At 40.7% G+C, this 26,174-nt stretch overlaps 1 pseudogene and 1 gene segment (V, D, J or C); both read left to right on the forward strand.

Annotated features, from left to right (window-relative positions):
* Positions 1–47: 47 nt before the first annotated feature.
* LOC125916856 (immunoglobulin heavy variable 3-30-3-like) lies at positions 48–14,682 on the forward strand. The segment is given in 3 exon segments: positions 48–175; positions 277–696; positions 14,579–14,682. Coding segments are annotated over 3 exon segments (570 nt in total).
* Positions 14,316–26,174, forward strand: LOC125916857 (immunoglobulin heavy variable 3-23-like; annotated as a pseudogene).

Here is a 26,174-nt window from a genome sequence, read left to right on the forward strand (position 1 = left end):
GCAAATTGGGCCCTCTCTGTGCTGAAAAAACCAGCCCATCGCAGACCCTGCAGCTGGGAGAGGAACCCCAGCCCCGGGAGTCACAGGTGTTCCCATTCTGTGATCAGGACAGAACACAGACACCTCACCATGGAGTTTGTGCTGGGCTGGGTTTTCCTGGTTGCTCTTTTAAAAGGTAATTCATGGTGAACGAGAGGCACTGAGTATGTGAGTGGATATGAGTGAGAACCAGTGGATGTGTGACAGTTTCCTGACCAAGATGTCTTGTGTCTGCAGGTGTCCAGTGTGACGTGCAGCTGGTGGAGTCTGGGGGAGACCTGGTGAAGCCTGGGGGGTCCCTGATACTCACCTGTGTAGCCTCTGGATTCACCTTCAGTAGCAACAGCATGAACTGGGTCCACCAGACTCTAGGGAAGGGGCTTCAGTGGGTCGCATATATCAGATATGATGGAAGTAGCACATACTACACAGACTCCGTGAAGGGTCGATTCACCATATCCAGAGACAACGCCAAGAACACGCTATATCTGCAGATGAACAACCTGGGGGCCAAAGACATGGCCACATATTACCGTGCAAGAGACACAGAGAGGGGACCCCACTGGGAGTCCAGACACAAACCTCCCTGCAGGAGGGGATCAGCACCATCAGGGGGCACACACTATGCACAATTCTGCTTTGTGTTCCCAGGAGCAGGTGCAGATGGAGGTTACAGGCAGGTTTCCCGTCAGGGTTTGGGGCTTCCTCTCCACACAGCAATTTCCCCAGGGAGGCTCTCTGGACACAGGATTCTGTTCTTTCCTATTCATTCCTTGACTTAGAAACTTTGCTGTAATAGGAAAACTACACTAGCATGCACAAAGACACAGTTCTTTGCATTGCTTACTCCTGTCCCTCAATATGAGTGAATTACAGATATCCTGAGGTACAACAGCTGAACCTTGACCGGCGTCCCAGATGCACTCCCTGTACAGCCAGGACCACAGGATCCCACAGCTCCCGATATCTTCACCCAACGCTTATCCCAATCAAACAACGTGACACTTCCCTCCTGGCTCTTGCTACTCAGGACTTTAAACGAGCTACAGCTTTATTCAATTCCTCTAAAGAAGAGATAATTCATCTCCGTGTATTAGTCAGGATTCTCCCAAGACACAGAGCCCAAAGCACATTGCTTTACATAACTAAATACATTGATAAGCCCCACGTTCCACTCTCACATGCTGGAGACCCAGGAAAACCAGCGGTGTAATTCCCGTCTAATTCTGAACTACTGTCTAGTCTCAGAACGTGGAGAGCTGATGATGTAACTCTTACAACAATGCCAGAGGAAACCACTGTTCCAGTTCAAACAAGCACATGGGAAGTAAAAATGAGGGAATTCTTCCTCCCTCTGCATCAGATTCTATTCAGAACTTTAATGGAGTGGGTGATGCCCAGGCAGACATAAGCCATGGATGGAAATGCCAATCTCTTCTGGAACACATCACAGAGATCCACAGAGACAGTGGTGAATCTGGGCACCCATGATGCAGGCAAGATTACAAATAAGGTAATCATGACAAGTCAACCTCCTGTAAACGCGGAGCTCAAAGACTGAAGATTTAGAAGTCCATGCCATCACTAGGGTGGAGCCTGGTGGGCATAGCTGTGCTCCTGTGGAACAGGAGGTCAGAGGCCCATAGTTAGCACTGTGGTCTGAGGATCTCTTGGGTGACTTTGGGAGAGACAGTTCCCTTCTTGGGGTGCATCTGGTAAAGAGTGCATTGCCTTTTGTGGGACAGTAGAGCTGACAGACACCATGGTCTCATGCAGTGTCATGGTCTCAGCCTCTGCTGAGAGCAGCTAACTGGACACTGGTTTCTTGTTGTTCTTCACCATGAACTCCAAGCATCTACTGTTCATGAAACTGCCCTTCTGGGATAAACCGTTATAGCCACAGCACAGCGAGACCCTCTCCCAGAGGCTCAGTGGGGTCCCTGTATTATTGAGTTCATACAATGTGGGTTTTCAAACCCAGATAGAGCTCCTGAGATAAAACATAAGAGCTCTGTGCCACAAGGTGGGGGGATGGTTTGGACACAGGGTGAAAGCAGGGTTCTGATGGAAGCCTGGGACCCATGAGTGCAGATTGTTCTCTTTGTGAGGGCTTCCTGAATGGGGGGGGTGGTAATTCCAACTTCAGGGACTAGAGAGGGAGCTGATGCCAATATTTCCTCCCACCAATCAGCATGGACAGAATTCACTCAGCAGCACAGCATTCCCAGTGGAAGCTGAGCCACTAACACCAAGCTCCACCTACAACTGCCCCCATCAAGTGCTTGCTTACTAGGAAAGAGTGCCTGGAAACCAGACCACCACTGCTCCCCTCCCTCCAAAGGCCACCGTATACGCCCACAGTCACCAAGTCAATTGACCATATAGTGAGGCATATCCTCACCTCGAGTGGAGATAGGAATTAGCCTCTTTTAACAAGCTGACCAAAGTATCCTATTTAAAACTCACAACACTGGGGACAAAGTCCAACACTCCCCACTGGAGGCAAGGATAAACTCTGCAGAGGACTGTCCTGAGGGACAGAGCTGCCAAAACACTACAGCACAGTGCCATGGAACATAAAACAAATGCTTCCTAAAGTGTCAAGCCCTCAACAGCAATTGAACACTTCTCAATAAAGACACCACTCTAGAAGCAGAAAACATAACAGGATTTTCTAAAACACTTAAGAAAGCAGAAACATAGATATACAAAGTGATGGAGGAATTCATCCCAAAAGAAAAAAACGATAAAAGGTCATTGCCAGGGATATAATTAAAACACATATAACTAATATGTCCCAAACAGAATTTTTAAAAAATATCATAAGCAAACAGAATTTTCAAAAACTATCATAAGGATACTAGCTGTGCTTGAGGAAAGCATACAATACATGAGGATACTCTTACTGCAAATAGAAAAGACCTAAAACCCAGTAAGGCTGAAAATTTTTAAATGCTTTAACCAAGATGTGAAACTGATTGGATACAATGAACTCAAGGCGGAAAGAATCAGATGAATGAGTAAGTGACATAGAAGATAAAATTATGGGGGACATGAAGCAGAAAAGAAGAGGAAAATTAAAATATTGCATCACAAACGTATACTTAGGGAACTCAGCAACTCCATAATGTGTAATGACATTCTTTTCAAAGGAGTCCCAGAAGAAGAAGAGAGTCAGAAAAAAGGGGAGAAATTTTACCTGAGTGCATTGTAGTGGAAAATGTCGATAAACTGGGGAAGGAAACAGTCGTCCACATATTGGAGTCACGGATTACCCCCATTAAAATAAAAAAAAAAAAAAGGCAGGCCAACACGGAGACATAGCACAGTAAAATTAGCAATATATGCATACAAAGAAAACCACTAAAAGCACCAAGTCAAAAGAAGTCGCTAACTAACAAGGGAAGACATAAAATATTTTGGCATATGTGTCCACAGAAACCTGCAGGCAAGAAGAGAGTGGCATGATATCCTCAACATGCTCAATTCAAAAATATGCAGCCAAGAATACTTTACCCATCAAGGCTGTCATTCAGATACAACCCATCAAGGCTGTCATTCAGATACAAGGAGAGATAGGATTTCCCAAACAAAAACCATAGGAGTTCGTGGCCCTAAACCAGCCCTGTGAGAAATATTAAAGGGAACTCTTTGAGTGGGAAGGAAGAGTACAAGCAACCAAGACTACATATACACAGAGAAAATCTCCAGAAACAATGACTTTAGAGGTAACACAATGGCACTAAGTTTATATCTATCAATAATCACTGGGAATGTAAAGGGCAACATGCTCCAATCAAAAGACATAGGATATCAGAGTGGATAAAAAAATACAAGACCTTCTATACACTACATACCATAGACTCATTTTCAAGCTCATACACCTGCAGATTCAAAGTGAGGGGAGGGAGAACAATTTATCATGCTAAAGGACGTCAAAAGAAAGTTGTAGTACCATACTCATATGACACTAACTAGATTTTAACCAAAATCTGTTACAAGAGATGAGGAAGGCAGTATATCATCATAAACTGGTCTATCCAACGAGAATATATAAATCTTTAAATATTTATATGCTAAAATTGTAACCACTGATATACATAAATCAGTTAATAAGAAACATAAAGAAACTAATTGATAATAATACAATAATAATAATAATAATAATAATAGAGAACTTTAACGCCCGACTTACAACAATGGACACATCATCTAAGCTGAAAATCAATAAGGAAACAATGGCTTAGGAAGACACACTGGACCAAATGGACTTAACAGATATATTCAGAACATTCCATTCTAAACAGCAAAATACACATTCCTTTTGAGTGCACATAGAACATTCCCCAGAACAGATCACATACTATGTCACAAATCAGCCCTCTACAAGTACAAAAAGACTGAGATAATATCAAGCATATTTTCAGACCAGGACACTACTAAACTTGAAGTCAACCACAAGAAACCTTGGGCAACACCACTAATACATGAAGTTAAAGACATTGTAGTAAAGATTGTATGAGATTTTCGGGAAATTAAGGAAACTGTAAAAAATACATGGAAGCAAATAAAAATGAAAACATGCCAGTGCCAAACGATCTGGATGCAGCAAAATTGGTTAGAAGAGGGAAATATATAGCAATACAGGCCAAACTCAAGAAAGAAGAAAAATCTCAAACACACAACCATGTTACACCTAAATGAGCTAGGAAATGAACAGAAAATGAACCCTGAAGCCAGCAGGAGAAGGTAAGTAAAGAAGACTCGACCAGAAATAAATGATAAAGAAACAAACAAAAACAGTAGAACAGATCAATGAAACTATAAGCTGGTTTTTGGAAGCATAACTAAAAATGATAAACTGAGGCCATACTTAGCAAAAACAAAAGATAAAGGACTAAGTAAATATAATCACAAATTTGAGAGGAGAGATCACAACTAACACCAGAGAAATATAATTATAAAAAAATATTTTGGAGTTTATAGGCCAACAAATTGGTCAATCTGAAAGGCATGGATAAATTCCTAGAATGATATAAACTAACTAAACTGAAATGTGAAGATACAGAAAACCTGAACAGACTGAAAGGAGAAAAGACATTGAATCAGTAATCAAAAACCTACAGACACACAAAAGTCAAGGGCCACATGGCTTCACAGGTGAATTCTACCAGATATTTAAAGAAGAGGGTAAATATTCTATTTAAGTAGAATAGAATATTCTAGTCTTCTCAAACTGTTCCAAATAATAGAAATGGAAAGAAAACTTCCAAATTCATTCTATAAGGCCAGTATGACCATGGTTCCAAACCAGATTAAACACCACTAAAACGAGACTTACAGGCCACTAGCCCTAATGAGCATGGATGCAACATTTCTCAGGAAAATACTTTCCAATCGAATCCAACAATACATTAAAAGTATCATTTACCATGATCAGGTGTGATTTACTCCTTGGCTGTAAGGGTGGTTCAATATCTGTAAATAAATCATTGTCTCTGTCTCTCTTTTTCAACAATAAACAATAAACATTAAAAAAAAAGAGCAAGATGGTTCCAGAGCGGTCTTTTCTGGATGGCTTCTGTCACTGAGGATGTTTTCTGCATTCACCCATGTTGTGACGTGTATCAGTCCTTCATTTTTACATTCTGATTAAATGTACGTAACATAACACTTACCAAGTAAGTCACTTTAAGCATACAGTTGTCTGGTATTAACTGCATACACACTGTTGTACATCCATCTCCAGAATTCTGTCATGTTCCCCGAGGGAAACTCTGTAGCTATTAAGCCTTAACTCCCCAGTCCCTTCACCTCTTGGTCCCTACAGCCACATTCTATGGTGACCCTGAGTTTGACTTCTCTGGACACCTCACATAAGTGGAACCATATGGCATTTGTCCTTCTGTCACTGGCATAGTTCACTCAGCGTAATAATGGCAAGGTTCAATCCATCTTGTAGCGGGTGTCAGAATTCCTGTCCTTTTGAAGGCTGAGCCATATTCCATTGTGTATAGACCACATCTGTGGTCTCATTTACTCATCTGTCAATAATCACTTGGGATGCTTTCATCTTTTGGCTGTTGTGAAGACGCTGCTATGAGTACAGGAACATGAATATGTGCTCAAGGCCTTGCTTTCATTTTGAGGGTGTATATGTGCACAGGTGGAGTCTCTGTTCACTTTCTGAAGAACTACTTACTATTCTCTATAGCTGCACCATTTTACTTTATTCCTTTATATGACAGAATAATATTGCTTTTTTTGTTAATCCATTCACTCACTGAGAGCCATTTGCATCGTTTCTACCAATTGGCTGTTGTGAACAGTGCTGTTATGTATGTTTGTGCACATGCCGTTTTTTAACAACTATTTTTTTCAAGCCTTTAGGGGTATATATACATCTAGGAGTAGAATTTTTGACCCACATGTTAATTCTATGCTTTTATATTTTGGAGGAAATGCCAAACTATTTTACACAGAGTCTCCACCACTTTACATTTCCACAAGCAAGGTTGAAGGATTCCAATTTCTCAACAACTTAACCACCATTTGTTATTTTGTAGTTGTATTGTTTATGGCAACTTTAGTGCGTGTACAATTATATCTACCTGCGGTTTAAATCTTCATTTCCATAAGGGCAAATGATGTTTAACATCTTTTCTTGTGCTATTCACAATTTGTATGATCTCACTGGGGAAAGGTATATCCAAGTCCTTTGTCCGTATTAAAAATTGGGTTGTCTTTTTGTTGACGAGTTGTAGAAACTCTTTATATATTCTGTATAACAGACTCTTACTAGACAAATACTGTGCAAATATCTTCTTCCATTATATGCATTGACTTTTCACACTTGGTATAGCATCTTCTACGGTACAAGGGTTTCTAATGTTGCAAAACTCAATTTATCTATTTTTTTTCCTTGTTTGTGCTTTGGTGTCAACTCTAAGAGCATAGCCAACCCCAATGGTTATGAATATTTATCTCAATTTCTTTCTTCTAGAGTTTATAACTTTACTTCTTACATTTAAATTGTTGATTCACTTACACTTGATGTTTGTATGTGGTGTGAGGTATTGACCCAATTTCATTCTGCTGCACATAGATAGCCAGCTGTCTAGCACTCTTGGTTGAAAAGACCATTGTTTCCTCCATGTCACGTTGTCTGCCCTTGCCAGAATTCAGTTGTCCATAGAGGAAGGGGCTTATTTCTGGTTCTCGATTAAATCCCACTGATATGTATGTATATCTTTATTTTATAATGTTTATTTTTTTTGACAGAGAGAACCCTTGAGGACCTGAGAGAGAGGTGAGACAGGAAACTAATTGTTGTGCAGGACAGAACAACAGGACAACCTGTTGTGCAGGTCTATCCAGTGCTTTGGATAGACCTGAGAATGATGCATTTCTTTGACCTGTGGTTACTGAGTTGTCCTGTAACTTGATTATGTTCATCTAAACTCATAGAATCTTATAATACATATGGTCATTTCCCATATTTAAGTTACTTCTGTAAATATCTCATTACCTTGATTATCAGATAAAATTTTCTAAAATTATTTCTGTAAATACTTATGTCTTCACACTCTGTATTGTGTTCCTTCTTAGCCGGTGACCGTATAGAGTGGATAGATAGGATGGACCAGTTGTGTAGGGGGGACAGATTTAGTTCAGTTCATGAAAGTAACAGTTTCTAATGCAAGCCTGTGGGGTCAAGGGGCTGAGATGAGGTGCAAAACAATAACATTGTGGGAATGAACTCAAGGCTCTGGTGGAGAGAGTTTGTCATGTTTTATCTATGCAGTTCCTTTCCTCAATGTGAATTATTATGAGAAGACCTGCCAACAGCCTAGCAAAGTGTTGTTAAAACCACAGTAAATTAATGGAAGAGTCCAGAAGGAGGCTGGCAGGTGGTGGATACAGAGATGGAGCCTGGAGGGCAGAAAGGTCATTGAGCAAGGGCCTGGAAAGAGCTGTAAATGTTAGGCCAGAGGAACAATGGTCCAGATCCAGGACAGAGACCTTGTCTCTGCACATCCCAGAGCTCAGAACATCCTGGGAACAGAGATCCTGGGAAAAAATGGGCCCATACCCAAGCCCCAGAGGGAGGAGGAATCTACAAGGAGGCATGTGCTACCCTATGTGGAAACTGCAGTTATTCAGAAAATATTGAAGTCATAATTATTTACTTTATATATCTAATGTTGCTGTCAAAATATTCTTTTCCATATGAAATTATGGTTTTTTTTAAATATTGGCAATATTTTTGGGTAATTTCATTCAAATATTTCCATAATGATGTGAATCCTCTATAATGACTTTAATATAACATAAAATTATCTATTATCTATCTATCATCTCTCTACCCTCTATCATCCATCACCTATCCATTCATCATATATCTACTATCTAGCATTCCGATCTCTATTTGAAATCTATTCAGCTAACTCAGCATTTATCCTCTTGGCACATGCTTTCAGGACTATGAACACATTTTCTACAATTTCTTTAGGCTCTGGATGTTTAGATTCCAATGATGTCCAGTTCAGCCAATCCGTTTTCATTAATGTGGTTGTTTTAGTGCCATTAACTTCTTACCTCAGATACTAATGGTCTCTGTCCATATCAGTGAAGAGTCCCCCACTTTTCTGTGACATCTGTGCCTCCTCCCTGAGTCAACAGCCCCATGTGTTGGATGGGAATTTCTCAGGAAAAGGAGACACCAGCCATGCATGGGAATCATATCTGCAGGTGACAGAAAGGTGTCCATATCTTGGTGTCTGTGCACTTAAATATATAGGCACTGCTTCCAAGCTTGGCAGATGACTGAGCAACCAAACCCCATCAGCAGAGAACCATCAAGATCAGAAGTCTCCAGGTGTGCTCAAGCTCTGCAGGTAGTTGTCAGGTGAGGTTAATACATCAGTGTGGAAACTAAAAGAAATATGATCCTGAGAACCAGTGTCTTTACTCATTATATTTACACCAGACTGGACATCAATATAGATTTTTCCTATGCAGTTATGTGTGGAATGACTGTTAAAATTGAATGCATTTAAAGACTTGATTTGGAAAGTTTTCTGGAGAAAATGTGGATCCCTTTAAATATCTTTTGGAAAGATAGAGTATAATGAATTGTGTTCCACTCATTTGTTCACTATCTTATCAGAAAGGTGAGGCCATCTCTTGACCTGCCTCCAACACAATTCACAGACCAAGTGTTGTCTTGACCGAGGACCAACAAGCCTGCGGATCCACAAAGAGATGCCCACAGGTGGACCTGGAAGGACAAGGGGAGCCTGACTCAATTTTTGTCCACTTATCAGGACATGATCGCTCCCACACAGGCAAACTTCTCAAGATCTAGGGTAAACTCCACTCTCAAGGAGTAGGAGCCCACAGCTCTCTCCTCAGACAGGGCTGAAGTCCCTGAGGAAGGCAGAACTGTATTCGAGAAACAGAAGAGACTGTAGGGCCTTCCTTGTGCCTGGTGAGAGGTCCCAAAGGTGAGGGTTTCAGATGTCAGATGTGGGATGATGGGAATGGTTGTGACTGCTGGTGACTGGCCCAGGCTGAGTCTCCTTGTCCCCAGGGGTCCTGTCCCAGGTGCAGCTGCAGGGTTCGCGCCCAACTGGTGAGTGCCTTGCACACCCTGAACCTCGCTGGCAGCATCTTGGGATTCTCCATCTCAACCAGTAATTTCTGGTGGAATTGGATCCACCGACCCCAGCAGAGTAGATGCAGTGGATGGTTCACATACTATCATATATTCTATATCACATACTAGAGTCCAGACCACAAGAGCCACATGTCCATCAGTTAGGCAGTTTGTTAGGCAAGAGGGAAGAGGGATAAAGCAGGTGCTGTCACCCCCTTGGAGGTTCCTCCAGGATTAACAGCCACACAATCAGAACCGCCTCTAAGGGTGAACAGGACAGGATAGGCCTAGCCACAGAGCTGGCTCAAACACCACAAAGGACTTCTGAGAGCTGAGCATGGGCCAAAAAATTGCAACTTGCCCTTAGGTTACTAAAAGTCATGAGGAGGCATTCAGGACAGGAGGGGTAACTGAGATCTCCCGGGGTGCTCAGGGTAACAGGGGAGCAGAGGACACCAGGGTCGCTCAGTTCTGCATGGAGCACTCAGACCTCCAGGGGGATGTTCAGGTCTCCATGGGGCATTGAGGCCACTAGTTGCCACTCAGTTCACCTGGGGGCACTCAGGTCATCAGGAACACACAGGAGCCAAGTAGGTAACCTAGGGGTTCGCAGGTCTCCAGGGGGCACCCAAGTTCTCAGAATTCATATCCAGAACCAATCTTTCAGGGACAGGTTTCCTGTGAAGCATCTTTCTCATCATGCCCTGAAAACTTCATCCTGACCAGTAAACAGTACACACTGTTTCCTAAAACATTTACAAATGCAGATGTCTTTTCATATTTAGAGTGAACGGTCATATAGTAGTGCCGACCTTGACAGAGACCAAGCTTGGGGATAAATCAACTCATATACAGACCTGTGACTCACAAGTACATGGGCCACCATTTAAAATACATGTAAGTGATTTTCAAACTGAGGAGACTGACTCATTCAAATGATCTAAATTTAATATATTCGAGCAGCTCCTCTCTCCTTTTATTTTCCTTAAGGTTTTCCTTTGATGCCCATGAAGAGAGACCATGAGTAAAGACTCTTGTGGTTGTCAAAACCCCACAGCATCTTCATCAACTCCACGACTTTCTCTCAAGGATTCTCAGTATGTACACATTTTGTGAGAAAAAAAGAGTAGTTTCTACCCTTCACTCCTTCTGTTCTCCATCCAGTTCAGGAAGCCAGAGACAACCAATGGGGAGACACACTGAGTCAAGTCTTACAAAACGGTCAGCCAGGGGTTCATTCTACTGAAGTAGTTTAGGAATCTTCCACTGGATCCACCTGTATCCTCACCTGCCTCTCCCGACAACATGAGGCCCAGACCTTCCTTACACTCAGCTGGACATGAAGTCAACTGTATGGGAGAAGATTAGGAACTCAATTTAGTGGGTTATTTCACCGAAATTTTCCATAGGAGCTACACTATGTTGCACTCCCATCAAATGAATTATAGAATTGCCTGTTCTCCACATCCTCAGCAACACTTGAGATGTTCTCATTGTATTTGCCTTATTTTATAATAGCCTTGCTAACAGTTGTGAGGTGATATCTCAGTGGATCGGGGGTGGAATTCTCTGAGGATTAGTGATCACGAACACCAAGTCATATGCTGTATGGACATTTGTTCAACCTTAATAGAGAAATGGATATTAATATGTTTGACCCAAATTTTAATCAGGTGTTTTGTTTAATGTTATGATTATAATTGGGATTTTTGCTATTGATGTTAAGGAATCCCTCCTGTATTTTGGATATTAACACCTTTTCAATACTTTTAATGTAATGTCTCCCATTTCATAGACTGCCTTCTCACCCTGCTACTGTTTGATATACCCCCTTTCTAGTTTGATGCAGTCCCCCTTGTCTGCCATGGTTCTTTGTGATTTTGCTTTTGTATCATATAAATCATTGTCAAGCGAATGTCAGGATGTTTACCCTGTGTATTTTATTCGAAGGCATTTTTGGTCAGGTGTTCTGCTTAATCTTTAATCCATTTTGAGATTTTTTTGTGTTTACGTATATGTATGATGCAAGATTATGGTCAAATGTCATTATTTTGCATGTATATATCAACACCATTTTTTAATGTTTCTTTATTTTTGAGGGAGAGAGACAGATCATCACCAGGGGGCGCACAGAGATAGAGGCAGAAACAGAATCCAGGCTCTGAGCTGTCAGCACAGAGCCTGATGTGGGGCTCAAACCCACAAATCATGACATCAATACGTGACTAGAAGTTGGATGCTTAACCGACTGAGCCACCCAGGCGCCCCTAGTTAACACCATGCTTAAGAGACACTATCCTTTCCCCACTGCACATTGTTGGAAATCTCATGGAGGATTTTCTGACTGCGTCTGCACAATTCTACTTCTGGGCTCCGTAATGAGCTCCACTGGTCTATATGTCTCATTTGATGCCAGCAGCACACTGTTGTGGTTAATGTACCTCTGCAATATATTTAGAAGGAAGAAGTGTGATGTCTCCAGGTTCTCTCCTCTTCATGAGTATTTTGTTACTTCCATGTTTTGTGTGGTTTCATATGAATTAGTATATTTTTCACATTCCTTTAAAAAAAAGTCATTGGTATTTTCATTGAGATAAAAAGATAAACATAAAATTAACTTAAAAAGATAAATCATAGAAAATAAAAGACTATCACAAATACAGAAAAAAATCAAGTTCATTAAAATTTGAATTTGGAAAGATAAGTGAAATTAAAAAAAAAAAAAAACATAGGTAGCCTAGGGAAATAGGTAAGACTCAAACAATGCAATCGGAATTGAGAAAGGAGACATAACTTAACTAAAAACATGAAAATAATCAAAAATGAAAAACTTAGATAATTATAGGTCAACAATTAGATCATCAAGAACAAATTACACATTTTCTAGCATTATGTAATCCACCAAGACTTTTTCATGCAAAAATACAAAAGGAACAAACCAAAAATAAGTAAGAAGATATCCTTAATATAAAACTTTCACCCTCCAAAACAAACAAGGCGTTATTAAAATTCTACAATACTTAAAGAATAATTAATGCCAACACTTTTCAAACTATTACAAATCACTGATGAAGAAGACCACTCCCAAATGCACTTTATGAGGACAACTTTACTGTCACACCAAAGCCAGAGAAAGACACCTCAAGAAGGGAAACTACAGGCAAAGTCTCAGATAAACATACATGCAAAAGTCCTTGATGAAATCCGAGCCTACTGAATTCAACAGCACGCTGAAAGGATCATACATGATAATCCAGTGTGATTCATCCCTGAGATGCAAGTATCCTTCGACATACACAAATGCAAAAATCTGATGTCCTCCATTAACAGAAGGAATGATTGAATCAAACCTTCCTTAATTTATTCATAAAATCATTAGACACAGTTTTTTCATGAACAAAAAACACATGTTCATCATTTTTAAATAACTCAATTACAAAGGAGAAGGAAATTACCTCCACATGATCATGGCCTCTATGAGAGCCCACACCTGACAGCACATTGAACATAAAACATTAAAATCATTCCTGCCACATCAGGAGCCAGGCAATGATGGTCATCCCCAACATAAGTATTCTACATGATAACGTGAAGAATAACTACGCTGCCTCAAACCATATCATCATGTCACAGTCCTTATTTGGATGAAAGTCACGGGAGAAACAGCCAGTCCAAGGACACTCAGACCCTCCTTTGTCCCTTGACAGCAGGATATAAATCTCCCTTGGGAAACTCCCTTCCCTGTACCAGGAGGGGAGAACCATCCTTAGCACCAGAATAAGGAACACAGGGACAAGAAGGATGTGCAAAGAAACCTAGTTATTTGTTGACTAATTAAATACCCGAAAACCACACCTTTGCCTTGACTCTTGCTGAATCCAATATTTTGTTGTCTGAAAGTCACAAGTGACACCTGCTTTGTTCATTGTCTGGGTGCCATATTATTAGGAAGCCGAGGCACTTGCAAAATGAAATTTATTCCCCCATTTAGATCAGTCTTATGTAAATTGAATCTTTAGACAGGATGAAAGCCCAGAAGAAAAGAAGGGAAAGCATTCTTCTCCTACAACTGGAAGAAGTACCCACAAACTTTGGCAAAAAAAAAAAAAGAAATAAAATACATTTAAATCAGTAAAGAGGAAGGAAAATTACTTCTTTGCAGATGACGTGATCTTAAAGATAACAACCCCTAGAGATACCACAAAAAGTATTAGAACCAGTTTTTAAAAATGAGGAAAAGTGCAGGATGCAAAATGAACAAAAATAAAAAAATAAAAAATAAACCACCTGTGATTCTACACACCAGCATGGAAATACATGCAAAACAAATAACAAAATTATACAAGTGGAAATGGCACACAATAAAGTATTTGGGATTAAACATCAAAAAGGATGCAAAATAATGCATTCTGAAAATGACCTATGTTTATTAAAGACCTGTAAAAATGCACAAGGGCCTGCAAATATAACTGTGCTCACATATTAGAATTCTTCATATTGTCACAGCGTTATCCACACAAACTAATATAGAAGTGTGTCCCTAATGGTCTTTCACTTTTAAGAATCAAATCTAAGTGTGGAGTTTGATATATATGTCAGAGGACATACAAATAGGGCCCTCTCTGTGATGATAAAACCAGCCTAGCACCAACCCTGCAGCTGGGAGAGGAGCCCCAGCCCCAGGAGTCCCAGGTGTTCCCATTCTGTGACAGGACAGAACACAGAAACCTCACCATGGAGTTTGTGCTGGGCTGGGTTTTCCTGGTTGCTCTTTTAAAAGGCAATTCATGGTGAACGAGAGGCACTGAGTATGTGAGTGGATATGAGTGAGAACCAGTGGATGTGTGACAGTTTCCTGACCAAGGTGTCTTGTGTCTTCAGGTGTCCAGTGTGACGTGCAGCTGGCGGAGTCTGGGGGAGACCTGGTGAAGCCTGGGGGGGTCCCTGAGACTCACCTGTGTAGCCTCTGGATTCACCTTCAGTAGCTATGAAATGAACTGGGTCTGCCAGGCTCCAGGGAAGGGGCTTCAGTGGGTCGCATATATCAGATATGATGGAAGTAGCACATACTACACAGACTCCGTGAAGGGTCGATTCACCATCTCCAGAGACAGTGCAAAGAACACACTATATCTGCAGATGAACAGCCTGAGGGCCGAGGACACGGCCACATATTACTGTGCGAGAGACACAGAGAGGGGACCCCACTAGGAGCCCAGACACAAACCTCCCTGCAGGAGGGGATCAGCACCACCAGGGGGCACACACTATGCACAATTCTGCTTTGTGTTCCCAGGAGCAGGTGCAGATGGAGGTTACAGGCAGGTTTCCTCTCAGGGTCTGGGGCTTCCTCTCCACACAGCAGTTTCTCCAGGGAGCCTCTCTGGACACAGGATTCTGTTCTTTCCTGTTCATTCCTTGACTTAGAAACTTTGCTGTAATAGGAAAACTACACTAGCACGCACAAAGACACAGTTCTTTGCACTTGCTTACTCGTCCCTCAATATGAATGAATTACAGATTTCCTGAGGCACAACAGCTGAACCATTAGAGGAGTCCCAGATGCACTCCCTGTGCAGCCAGGACCACAGGATCCCATAGCTCCTCCTTATCCTCACCCAGCCCTTGTCCCAATCAAACAACGTGACACTTCCCTCCTGGCTCTTGCTTCTCAGCACTTTAAATGAGCTACAGTTTTATTCAATTCCTCTAAAGAAGAGATAATTCATCTCCGTGTATTAGGATTCTCCTGAGGCACAGAGCCCAAAGCACATTGGTTTACATGACTAAATACATTGATAAGCCCCACATTCCACTCTCACATGCTGGAGACATAGATAAACCAGCGATGTAATTCTGAACTACAGTCTAGTCTCAGAACGTGGAGAGCTGATGATGTAACTCTCAGAACAAGGGTCAGAGGAGACCACTGTTCCAGTTTAAACAAGCACATGGGAAGTAAAAATAAGGGAAGTAAGGGGCCGAGGAATTCTTCCTCCCTCTGCATCGGGTTCTACTCAGAACCTTAATGGAATGGGTGATTCCCAGGCAGACAGAAACCATGGATAGAAATTCCAGTCTCTTCTGGAACACATCACAGACATCCACAGAAACAGTGGGGAGACTGGGCACCCATGACGCAGTCAAGATGACACATAAAGGTAATCATGACAAATCAAACTCCTGTAAATGCTGAAATCAAAGACTGAAGATTTAGAAGTCCATGCCATCACTGGGGTGGGGTCTGGTGGGCATAGTAGTGCTCCTGCGGAAAAGCAGCCCTGAGGCCCATAGGGAGTGCTGCAGTTTGAGGATCCCTGGGTTACATCGGCGGAGACAGTTACCTTCTTGGAGTGCATTTGGGAGACGGGGAATTGCCTCTCATGGGGCAGGAGAGCTGACAGGCACCATTGCACTGCCCTGGTTATTAGCATAGGAACCTCTGCTGAGAGAAGCTAAATGGACGCTGCCTTCTTGTTCTTCACCATGAACTCCAAGCGCTAGTGTTCATGAAACTGCCCTTCTAGGACAACCAGCTCCAGCCACAGCATAGTGAGACTCTCTCCCAGAGGATCAGTGAGGTCCCTGTCATATTGAGTTCATAAAAATTGGTGTATTCAAACCCAGTTAGACCTCCTGAGATAAACCATAAGAGGCCTGAGCTTCCAGGTGGGGCAATGCTTTGGATACAGACAAGGTGAAGGCAGAGTTGTGAAGGAAGCCTGGGACCCACAAGTACAGATTGTTCTCTTTGTGTGAAGGCTTCCTGAACAGGGGAGGCTGGGAACTCCAACTCCAGGAACTAGAGAGGGAACTAATGCCAATATTTCCTCCCACCAATCAGCATGGACAGAATTCAGTGAGCAGCACAGCACCTCCCAGTAGATACTGAGCCACTGACACCAAGCTCTACCCCCCTTGCCTTCCTTAGGTGCTTCCTTATTAGGGAAAGAGTGCCTGGAACCCAGACCAGCATTGCACCCCTCCTTCCAAACACCACCACATACCCGCACAGGCACCAAGTCTACTGACCATATAGTGAGACATAGCTTCACCTATAGGGGAGATAGGAATTAGCCTCTTTTATTAAGCACAACAAACTCACCTAGTTAAAACTCAACGCTATGGGCAAAGTTGAAAAACTCGTCACTGGAGGCAAGGAGAAACTCTACAGACGACTGACCTGAGGGACAGAGCAGACAATACATGACAGCAAAGTGCACATGGCACATGCAAGAAATGCTTCCAGAAATGTCAGGCCCACAACAGTATGTAACACTTCTCAATTAAGGCACTACTCTAGAAGCAGAAAACATAACAGGATTTTCCTAAAACACTTAAGAAAGCAGAGTCATAAACATACACCATGATGGAGGAATTCATTCTAAAAGAGAAAACGATAAAAGGACATTTCCAGGGATAAAATTAAAACACATATAAATAATATGCCTCAAACAGAATTTAAAACCTATCATAAGGAAACAGAACTTTTAAAAACTGTCATAAGGATACTAGCTGTACTTGCGGAAAGCCTAAAAGACATGAGGATACCCTGACTGCAGATAGAAAAGACCTAAAACACAGTCAGGCTGAAATTTTTAAAACGCTGTAACTGAGCTGTGAAAATGATTGGATATAATGAACTCAAGGTAGAAAGAATCAGATGAATGAGTAAGTGACATAGAAGATAAAATTATGTGAGAAATGAAGCAGGAAAGACAAGGAAAATTAACATATTGCATCACAAACGTATACTTAGGGAATGCAGCAACTCCATAAAGTGTAATAAAATTGTTTTCAATGGAGTCCCAGAAGAAAAGAGGGAGAAAAAAAGGGGGAAGTTTTATCTGAATGCATTATAATGGAAAATTTCTACTAAATGGTGAAGGAATCAGACGTCCACATCTATGAGTCACAGAGAACTCCCATTAAAATAAAAAAAAAAATCAGGCCAACTCTGAGACATAAGATAGTAAAGTTCACAAAATACACAAATAAAAAAAGTCCTGTAAGCATGAAGACAGAAGAGTTCGCTAAAGAATATGGGAAGATAAAAAAAGATTATGGCAGAACTGTCCACAGAAAACAGCAGGCAAGAAGGGAGTGGCATGATATCTTCAAATGCTCAAATGAAAATTAGGCAGTCACTGGGGGACGAGACAAGATGGCGGAACAGCATGGAAGATTTTGTGTGTCTCGTGTCCATGAAATACAGCCAGACCAACACTAAACCATCCTACACACCTAGAAAACTGATTGAGGATTAACACAACAATCTGCACAACCTGAACCACAGAATTCAGCAAATACGTGGCATGAAGAGGTGGCCTTGGGGAGCGAGAAGCCACAGCAAGGGAGGTGCTTTTGCGGGCAGAGAGAGGACGGAGACTGGGGAGTGGGGGAGAATACGGGAAAAGCACCCCTCCCCAAAAGCATCTGGAGAGAAAGTGGAAAATTGGAAACAGCCACAGGGACTAAACTAAAAAGGGAGAAAGGAGAAAGGAGAGGATTTAAATTCCATTAAGACTGTAAACAAGGGGAGCGCAAAGGCTGCAACTCTGCAGCTCCATACTTGGCGGTGCTCTGTTGGGAAAGGTGAATTCCCAGGAACAGAGTGGGGTTCACGAGGTTCTTAGCCACATGGGGAAAAGTGGTTCCACTGCTGGTAGGACATTCTGTAGAGACTGTGGAAGCCACCTGGTCCCAGAAGACCCAAGAAAATGGCCACATTTGCTGGTGCTGGAACAAGGTCAGTTAGGGTGAAGCCTGCTGCCAGACGTGTGTTGTGATTTTCCATATTCCCTGAAATGCTGCTGCTACACTCTCTGGAGAACTTTTTCTTGGGCAGGCTGGCACCTGGCCAAAGTCTCAGGGCACTGGCAGCAGCAGGGTTCAGCAAACATTCCTGCGTGCAGCCGATATTTGGACATTGCTCATTTGGCCATTGCTCCATGAGACCCTCCCACAGAGGGGCAGAACAGGTCAATCCACAGTCCTTTGGAAGTAAGGGGCCGGGGAAACCGCCACATCTGAGACAAAACTTGGGAGAGAGTTGGGAGAGAGGTGCGGCCTGGGACCTGGACACGGAATGTGTAGGAGCGGGGAGTGGAAGAGAGCTGAAGACAGAGGACAGGTGTGCGATTGCTGATCCAGGAGAACAGAGTGGGTAGCTGGATGGCGCCATTTTCACCTCTCCCGTGCAAGCGCATATGCACCTACAAGCACCACAACAATCCACCCCAGGGGGCTAAAAGCACCATCTAGTGGAGAGTGGAGCCATTACACTGAGCCCCTCCCAACTGGGCCACCTGGGCTCTTCAGGAACACAAGCCTCACTGCCAGCTTAGTTTATGGACTATAAAGCGCTACGTCTAGGGTATAACAAAGTAATTTCAGTCCTACTCCAATCTGTTAGCAGGTTCATCTAGTCAATATTCTTTCTTTATGTTTCTTTTTCTTTAATGCAGAAAGAGAAAAAAAATCATTTTTATTAACAATTTTTATTTAAAATATTTTTCTCTTATTTTATTACTATATATTTTACATTTGTGTAATTTTTTTTCAAATTTTATTTTACTTCCATGATTTTATTTTAGTCTACTTCAGTGTATTCCCCTTTTCAAATTTCAAAACAGTTTTCTTTTTCTTTTTTTCTTTTTTTTCTTTTTTTCCCTTCTTTGTTTGTGTGGTTTTTCTTGAATGCAGGAAGAGAAAAACTTCATTTTACTTCAATTTCTATTAAAAATATTTTTATTCAAATTCCTACTATATTGTATGCTTTTTGTAAATTTTTTCAAGTTCTATTTTACTACCATCATTTTGTTTTAGTCTACTACAATGTATTCACTTTCTTGAATTTTCAAATGATTTCCTTTTTCTCCTTTTTTATCTTTTTTTCTCTTTTTCATTTCATTTTTTTTCTTGAATACAGAAAAAGAAAAAAATCACATTCATTTTTAATTTTTATTAAAAATATTTTTCTTTCCTTTTTTGTACTATATTTTTTAATTTTGTGTAAATTTTTTCAAACTTTATTTTACTCCCATCATCTCATTTTAGTCTACTTCAGTGTATTCATTGTTTCCAATTATCAAATGATGTCCTTTTTTTTTCTCCCCTCCCTTTTTTTCTCATATCTGTCAAAACACTTTCAACACCCAAACCAAAAAACACCTAGGATCTAGGAATCTAGCATCATCTATTCGATTTGTGTGTGTGTGTGTGTGTGTGTGTGCGTGTGTGTGTGTGTGTGTTTAATTTTCAATTTTAATATTTTTGTAATTTTATCTTTTTTTCAATTTTGCGACCTCAATAATTCCTTTTCTCCCTTCAAAATGACAAAACGAAGGAATTCACCCCAAAAGAAAGATCACAAACAAACGACGGCCAGGGATTTAACCAACACAGATACAAGCAAGATGTCAGAACCATAATTTAGAATCAAAATAATAAGAATACTAGCTGGAGTAAAAAATAGATTAGAATCACTTTCTACAGATATACAAGAAGTAAAAAATAGCGAGAATGAAATTTAAAATGCTATAACTGAGCTGCAATCACAGACGGATGCAGCGGTGGCAGAGATGGATGAGGCAGAATAGACAATCAGCGATATAGAGGACAAAATTATAGAGAATAATGAAGCAGAAAAAAAGAGGGAGATTAAAGCAAAAGAGCACGATTTAAGAATTAGAGAAATCAGTGACTCCTTAAAAAGGAAAAACATGAGAATCATAAGGGTCCCAGAAGTGGAATAGAGAAATACGGGTGGAAGGGTTAGGTGAGCAAATCATAGCAGAAAAATTTCCTAACTTGGGCAAAGACACAGACATCAAAATCCAGGAAGCACAGAGGACTCCCATTAGATTCAACAAAAACTGACCATCAACAAGGTACATCATAGTCAAACTGACAAAGTACTCAGGCAAAGAGAATCATAAAACCAACAGGGAAACAAAGTCCCTAACCGGCAAGGGAAGACAGATCAGGTTTGCAGCAGACCTATCCACAGAAAGTTGGCAGGCCAGAAAGGACTGGCGGGATATATTCAATGTGCTGAATCAGAAAAATATGCAGCCAAGGATTCTGTATCCAGCAAGGCTGTCATTCAAAATAGAAGGAGAGATAAAAAGATCCCCATACAAACAAAAATTAAAGAAGATTGTGAGCACTAAACCAGCTCTTCAGGAAATGTTAAGGGCACTCTCTCAGAGGAGAAAAGATGAAAATATATCTATATAAATGAATAAATACCAAAAGTAACAAAGATTAGAAAGACCAGAGAACACCACCAGAAACTCCAACTCTACAAGCATCATAATGGCAATAGACTCATATCTTTCAGTATTCACTCTAAGTGTCATTGGACTCAATTCTCCAATCAAAATACATAGGGTAATGGAATGGATAAGAAAACAAGATCCATCTATATGCTTTTCATAAGAGATGCATTTTAGACCTAAAGACACCTCCAGATTTAAATAAGGGGATGGAGAACCAACTACCATGCTAATGGTCAACAAAAGAAAGCCGGAGTAGCCATACTGATATCAGACAATCTAGACTTTAAAATAAAGAATGTATCAAAAAATGCAGAAGGGCATTATATCATTCATAATCAAGGGGTCTATCCACCAAGAAGACCTAACAATTGTAAACATTTATGAGCCAAATGGGAGAGCACCCAAATATATAACTCAATTAATCACAAACATAAAGAAACTCATTGATAAGAATACCATAATAGTAGGAGACTTCAACACCACACTCACAGCAATGGACAGATGATCTAATAAAAAAATCAACAAGAAAACAATAACATTGAATGACACACTCGACCAGATGGACTTAACAGATATATTGAGAACATTTCATCCTAAAGCAACAGAATATGCATTCTTCTCCAGTGCACATGGAACGTTCTCCAGAATAGACTATATACTGGGGCACAAATCAGCCCTAAGTAAGCACGAAAAGATTGAGATCATACCATGCATAATTTCAGACTACAATTGTCATGAACTCGAAATCAACCACAAGAAAAAAATTGGAAAGGTAACAAAGACTTGGAGACTGAAGAACATCCTAGTAAAGAATGAAAGGGCTAACCAAGCAGTTAAAGAGGAAATTGAAAAGTATATGGAAGTCAATGAAAAACATAACACCACAACGCAAATCTCTAGGATGCAGCAAAGGCGGCCATAAGAAGAAAGTATATAGCACTCCGGGCCTTCCTAAAGAAAGAAGAAAGATCTCAGATACACAACCTAACCTTACGCCTTAAGAAGCTGGAAAAGAACAGCAAATAAAACCCAAAACCAGCAGAAGACAGGGAATAATAAAGATTAGAGCAGAAATTAATGTTATCGAAACCAAAGAAAAAAACAGTACAACAGATCAATGAAACTAAAAGCTGGTTCTTTGAAAGAATTAACAAAATTGATAAACCACTATCCAGATTGATCAGAAAGAAAAAGGAAAGGAACCAAATAAATAAAATCAAGAATGACAGAAGAGACATCACAACGACACAACAGAAATAAAAGCAGTAATAAGAGAATATTATGAACACTTATATGCCAATAAAATGGGCAATCTGGAAGAAAGGGACAAATTCCTAGAAACATATACACTACCAAAACTGAAACAGGAAGAAATAGAAAATTTGAACCGACCCATAACCAGTAAGGAAATCGAATTAGTAACCAAAAATCTGCCAAAAGACAACAGTCCAGGACCAGATGGCTTTCCAGGGGAATTCTACCAAACATTTAAGGAAGAGTTAACACCTATTCTCTTGAAACTGTTCCAAAAAATAGAAATGGAAAGAAAACTACCAAACTCTTTCTATGAAGCCAGCATTACCTTCATTCCAAAACCAGACAGAGACCACACTTAAAAGGAGAACTATAGACCAATTTCCCTGATGAACATGGATGCAAAAATCCTCAACAAGATATTAGCCAACCAGATACAATAATACATTTAAAAAATTAATCACCACGACCAAGTGGGATTTGTACCTGGGATGCAGGGCTGGCTCAATATCTGTAAAACAATTAAGGTGATTCATCACATCGATAAAAGAAAGAACAGGAAATATATGATCCTCTCCACAGATTCAGAGAAAGCATTTGACAAAATACAACATCCTTGCTTGATAAAAACCCTCAAGAAAGTAGGGATAGAAGGACCACACCTCGAGATCATAAAAGCCATATATGAAAGACCCAATGCTAATATCATCCTCAATGGGGAAAAACTGAGAGCTGTCTCCCTAAGGTCAGGAACAAGACAGGGATGTCCACTCTTGCCACTGTTATTCAACAGATTAATGGAAGTCTTAGCCTCTGCAATCAGACAACACAAAGAAACAAAAGGCATACAAATCAGCCAGGAAGGGGTCAAACTTTCACTCTTCACAGATGACATGATACTCTATATGGAAAACCCAAAAGACTCCACCAAAAAACTGCTAGAATTGATTCATGAAATCAGCAAAGTGGCAGGATACAAAATCAACGCAGAGAAATCAGTTGAATTCCTATATACCCACAATGAAGCGACAGAAAAGAAAACAAGGAATCTATCCCATTTACAGTAGCACCAAAAACCATAAAATACCTAGGAATAAATCTAACCAAAAGACGAAACTCTATACACTAAAAATGATAGAAATCTTATGAAAGAAATTGAAGATGACAAAATATGGAAAAAGATTCCATGCTCCTGGATAGGAAGAACAAATATTGTTAAAACGCCGATAGTACCCAAAACAATCTACATAATCAATGCAATCCCGATCAAAGTGATACCAGCATTCTTCACAGAGCTAGACAAATAATCCTAAAATTTGTATGGAACAGAAAAGACCCCGAATAGCCAAAGTAATCTTGAAAAACAAAATCAAAGCAGGAGAAATCATAATCACAGAGTCCAAGCTATACTACAAAGCTGTAATGATCAAGAAAGTATGGTACTGGCACAAGAACAGACACTCAGGGGCGTCTGGGTGGATCAGTCAGTTAAGCGTCTGACTTTGACTCAGGTCACGATCTTGTGGCCCATGAGTTCGAGTCCCGCAACGGGTTATGTGCTGACAGCTCAGAGCCTGGAGCCTACTTGGAATTCTCTGCCTCCCTCTCTCTCTCCCCTCCCCCGTTCATGCTCTGTCTTTGTCTCTCAAAAGTAATAAATAAACACCAAAAAATTTAAAAACAAAAACAAGAACAGACACTCAGATCAATGGAACAGATTAAAAAACCCAGAAATGGACCCACAAACGTATGGCCAAGTAATCTTTGACAAAGCAAGAAAGAATACCATTGGAATAAAGAAAGTTTCTTCAGCAAGTGTTGCTGGAAAAACTGGACAGCGACATGCAGAAGAATGAACCTGAACCACTTTCCGACACCATTCACAAAATACACTCAAAATGGATGAAAGACCTCAATTAAGTCAGGAAACCATCAAAATCCTTGAGGAGAAAACAGGCAAAAACATCTTTGATATTGGCCACAGCAACTTACTACTCAACACGTCCCCAGAAGCAAGGGAAACAAAAGCAAAAATGAACTGCTGGGACCTCATCAAAATAAAAAGCTTCTGCACAGTGAAGGCAAACAATCAGCAAAATTAAAATTCAACTGACAGAATGGGAGAAGATATTTTCAAATTACATCTCAGATAACAGGTTAGCATCCAAAATCTATAAAATCCAAAGGGTTAGTATCCAACACCCAAAACACAAATAATCCAGTGAAGAAACGGGCAAAAGACATGAATAGACACTTCTCCAAAGAAGACATCCAGATGGCCAACCGTCACATGAAAAAATGTTCCACATCACTCATCATCACGGAAATGCAAATCAAAACCCTAATGAGATACCACCTGACACCTGTCAGAATGGCTAACATTAACAACCCAGGCAACAACAGATGTTGGCAAGGATGCAGAGAGAGGATCTCTTTTGCATTGTTGGTGGGAATGCAAGCTGGTGCAGCCACTCTGGAAAGCTGTATGGAGGTTTGTCAAAAAACTAAAATGTAACTACCTTATGACCCAGCAATTGCACTACTAGGCACTTATACACGGGACACAGGTGATCTGTTTCGAAGGGACACATGCACCCCCATGTTTATAGCAGCACTATCAACAATAGCCAAAATATGAAAAGAGCCCAAATGTCCATCGACGGATGAATGGATAAAGATCTGGTATATATATGTATATACATACAATGGTGTCTTACTGGGCAATCAAAAAGAATGAAATCTTTCCATTTGCAACTACGTGGATGGAACTAGAGGGTATTATGCTAAGTGAAATTAGTCAGTCAGAGAAAGACAAAAATCATATTACATCACTCATATGAGGACTTTAAGAGACAAAACAGATAAACATAATGGATGGGAAACAAAAATAATATAAAAGCATGGAGGGGACAGAGCATAAGAGACTCATATATGGAGAACAAACAGAGGGTTGCTGGAAGGATTTTGGGAGGGGGATGGGCTAAGCTGGTAAGGGGAACTAAGGAATCTAATCCTGAAATCATTGTTGCACTATATGCTAATTTGGATATAAATTTTAATTAATAAAACTAACTAAATAAATAATAAAAATAATATATATATATAAAAAGAAAATAATGAGTGATCATGATGTTGAGGTAAAAATTTCTTAAACATTATGGTGAAAACTCCATTAATAAAGGTAAAACTCCAAAACTGAAAAAAAAGAAAAATAATTCTTTATATTTTCACACCACCATTCACACAAACTAATGTAGAAGTGGGTCCTTAACCCTGTCGTTCACTTTTAAAGAATCAAATCTAAGTGTGGAGTTTGATATATATGTCAGAGGACATGCAAATAGGGCCCTCTCTGTGATGATAAACCCAGACCAGCCCCAACCCTGCAGCTGGGAGAGGAGCCCCAGTCCCGGGAGTCCCAGGTGTTCCCATTCTGTGATCAGCACAGAACACAGGTACCTCACCATGGAGTTTGTGCTGGGCTGGGTTTTCCTGGTTGCTCTTTTAAAAGGTAATTTATGGTGAATGGGAGTCACTGAGTATGTGAGTGGATATGAGTGAGAACCAGTGGATTTGTGACAGGTTCCTGACGAAGATGTCTTGTGTCTGCAGGTGTCCAGTGTGACGTGCAGCTGGTGGAGTCTGGGGGAGACCTGGTGAAGCCTGGGGTGTCCCTGAGACTCACCTGTATAGACTCTGGATTCACCTTCAGTAGCTATTGGATGAGCTGGTTCCGCCAGGCTCCAGGGAAGGGGCTGCAGTGGGTCGCAGAAATTAGTGGTAGTGGAGGTAGCACAAACTATGCAGACTCCATGAAGGGCTGATTCACCATCTCCAGAGACAACTCCAAGAACACGCTATATCTGCAGATGAACAATCTGAAGACCGAGGACATGGCCACATATTACTGTGCGATCGACACGGTGAGGGGACCTCACTAG

The sequence above is a fragment of the Panthera uncia genome, unplaced genomic scaffold (assembly GCF_023721935.1).
Source record: "Panthera uncia isolate 11264 unplaced genomic scaffold, Puncia_PCG_1.0 HiC_scaffold_1268, whole genome shotgun sequence".
Taxonomy (NCBI): Eukaryota; Metazoa; Chordata; class Mammalia; order Carnivora; family Felidae; genus Panthera; species Panthera uncia.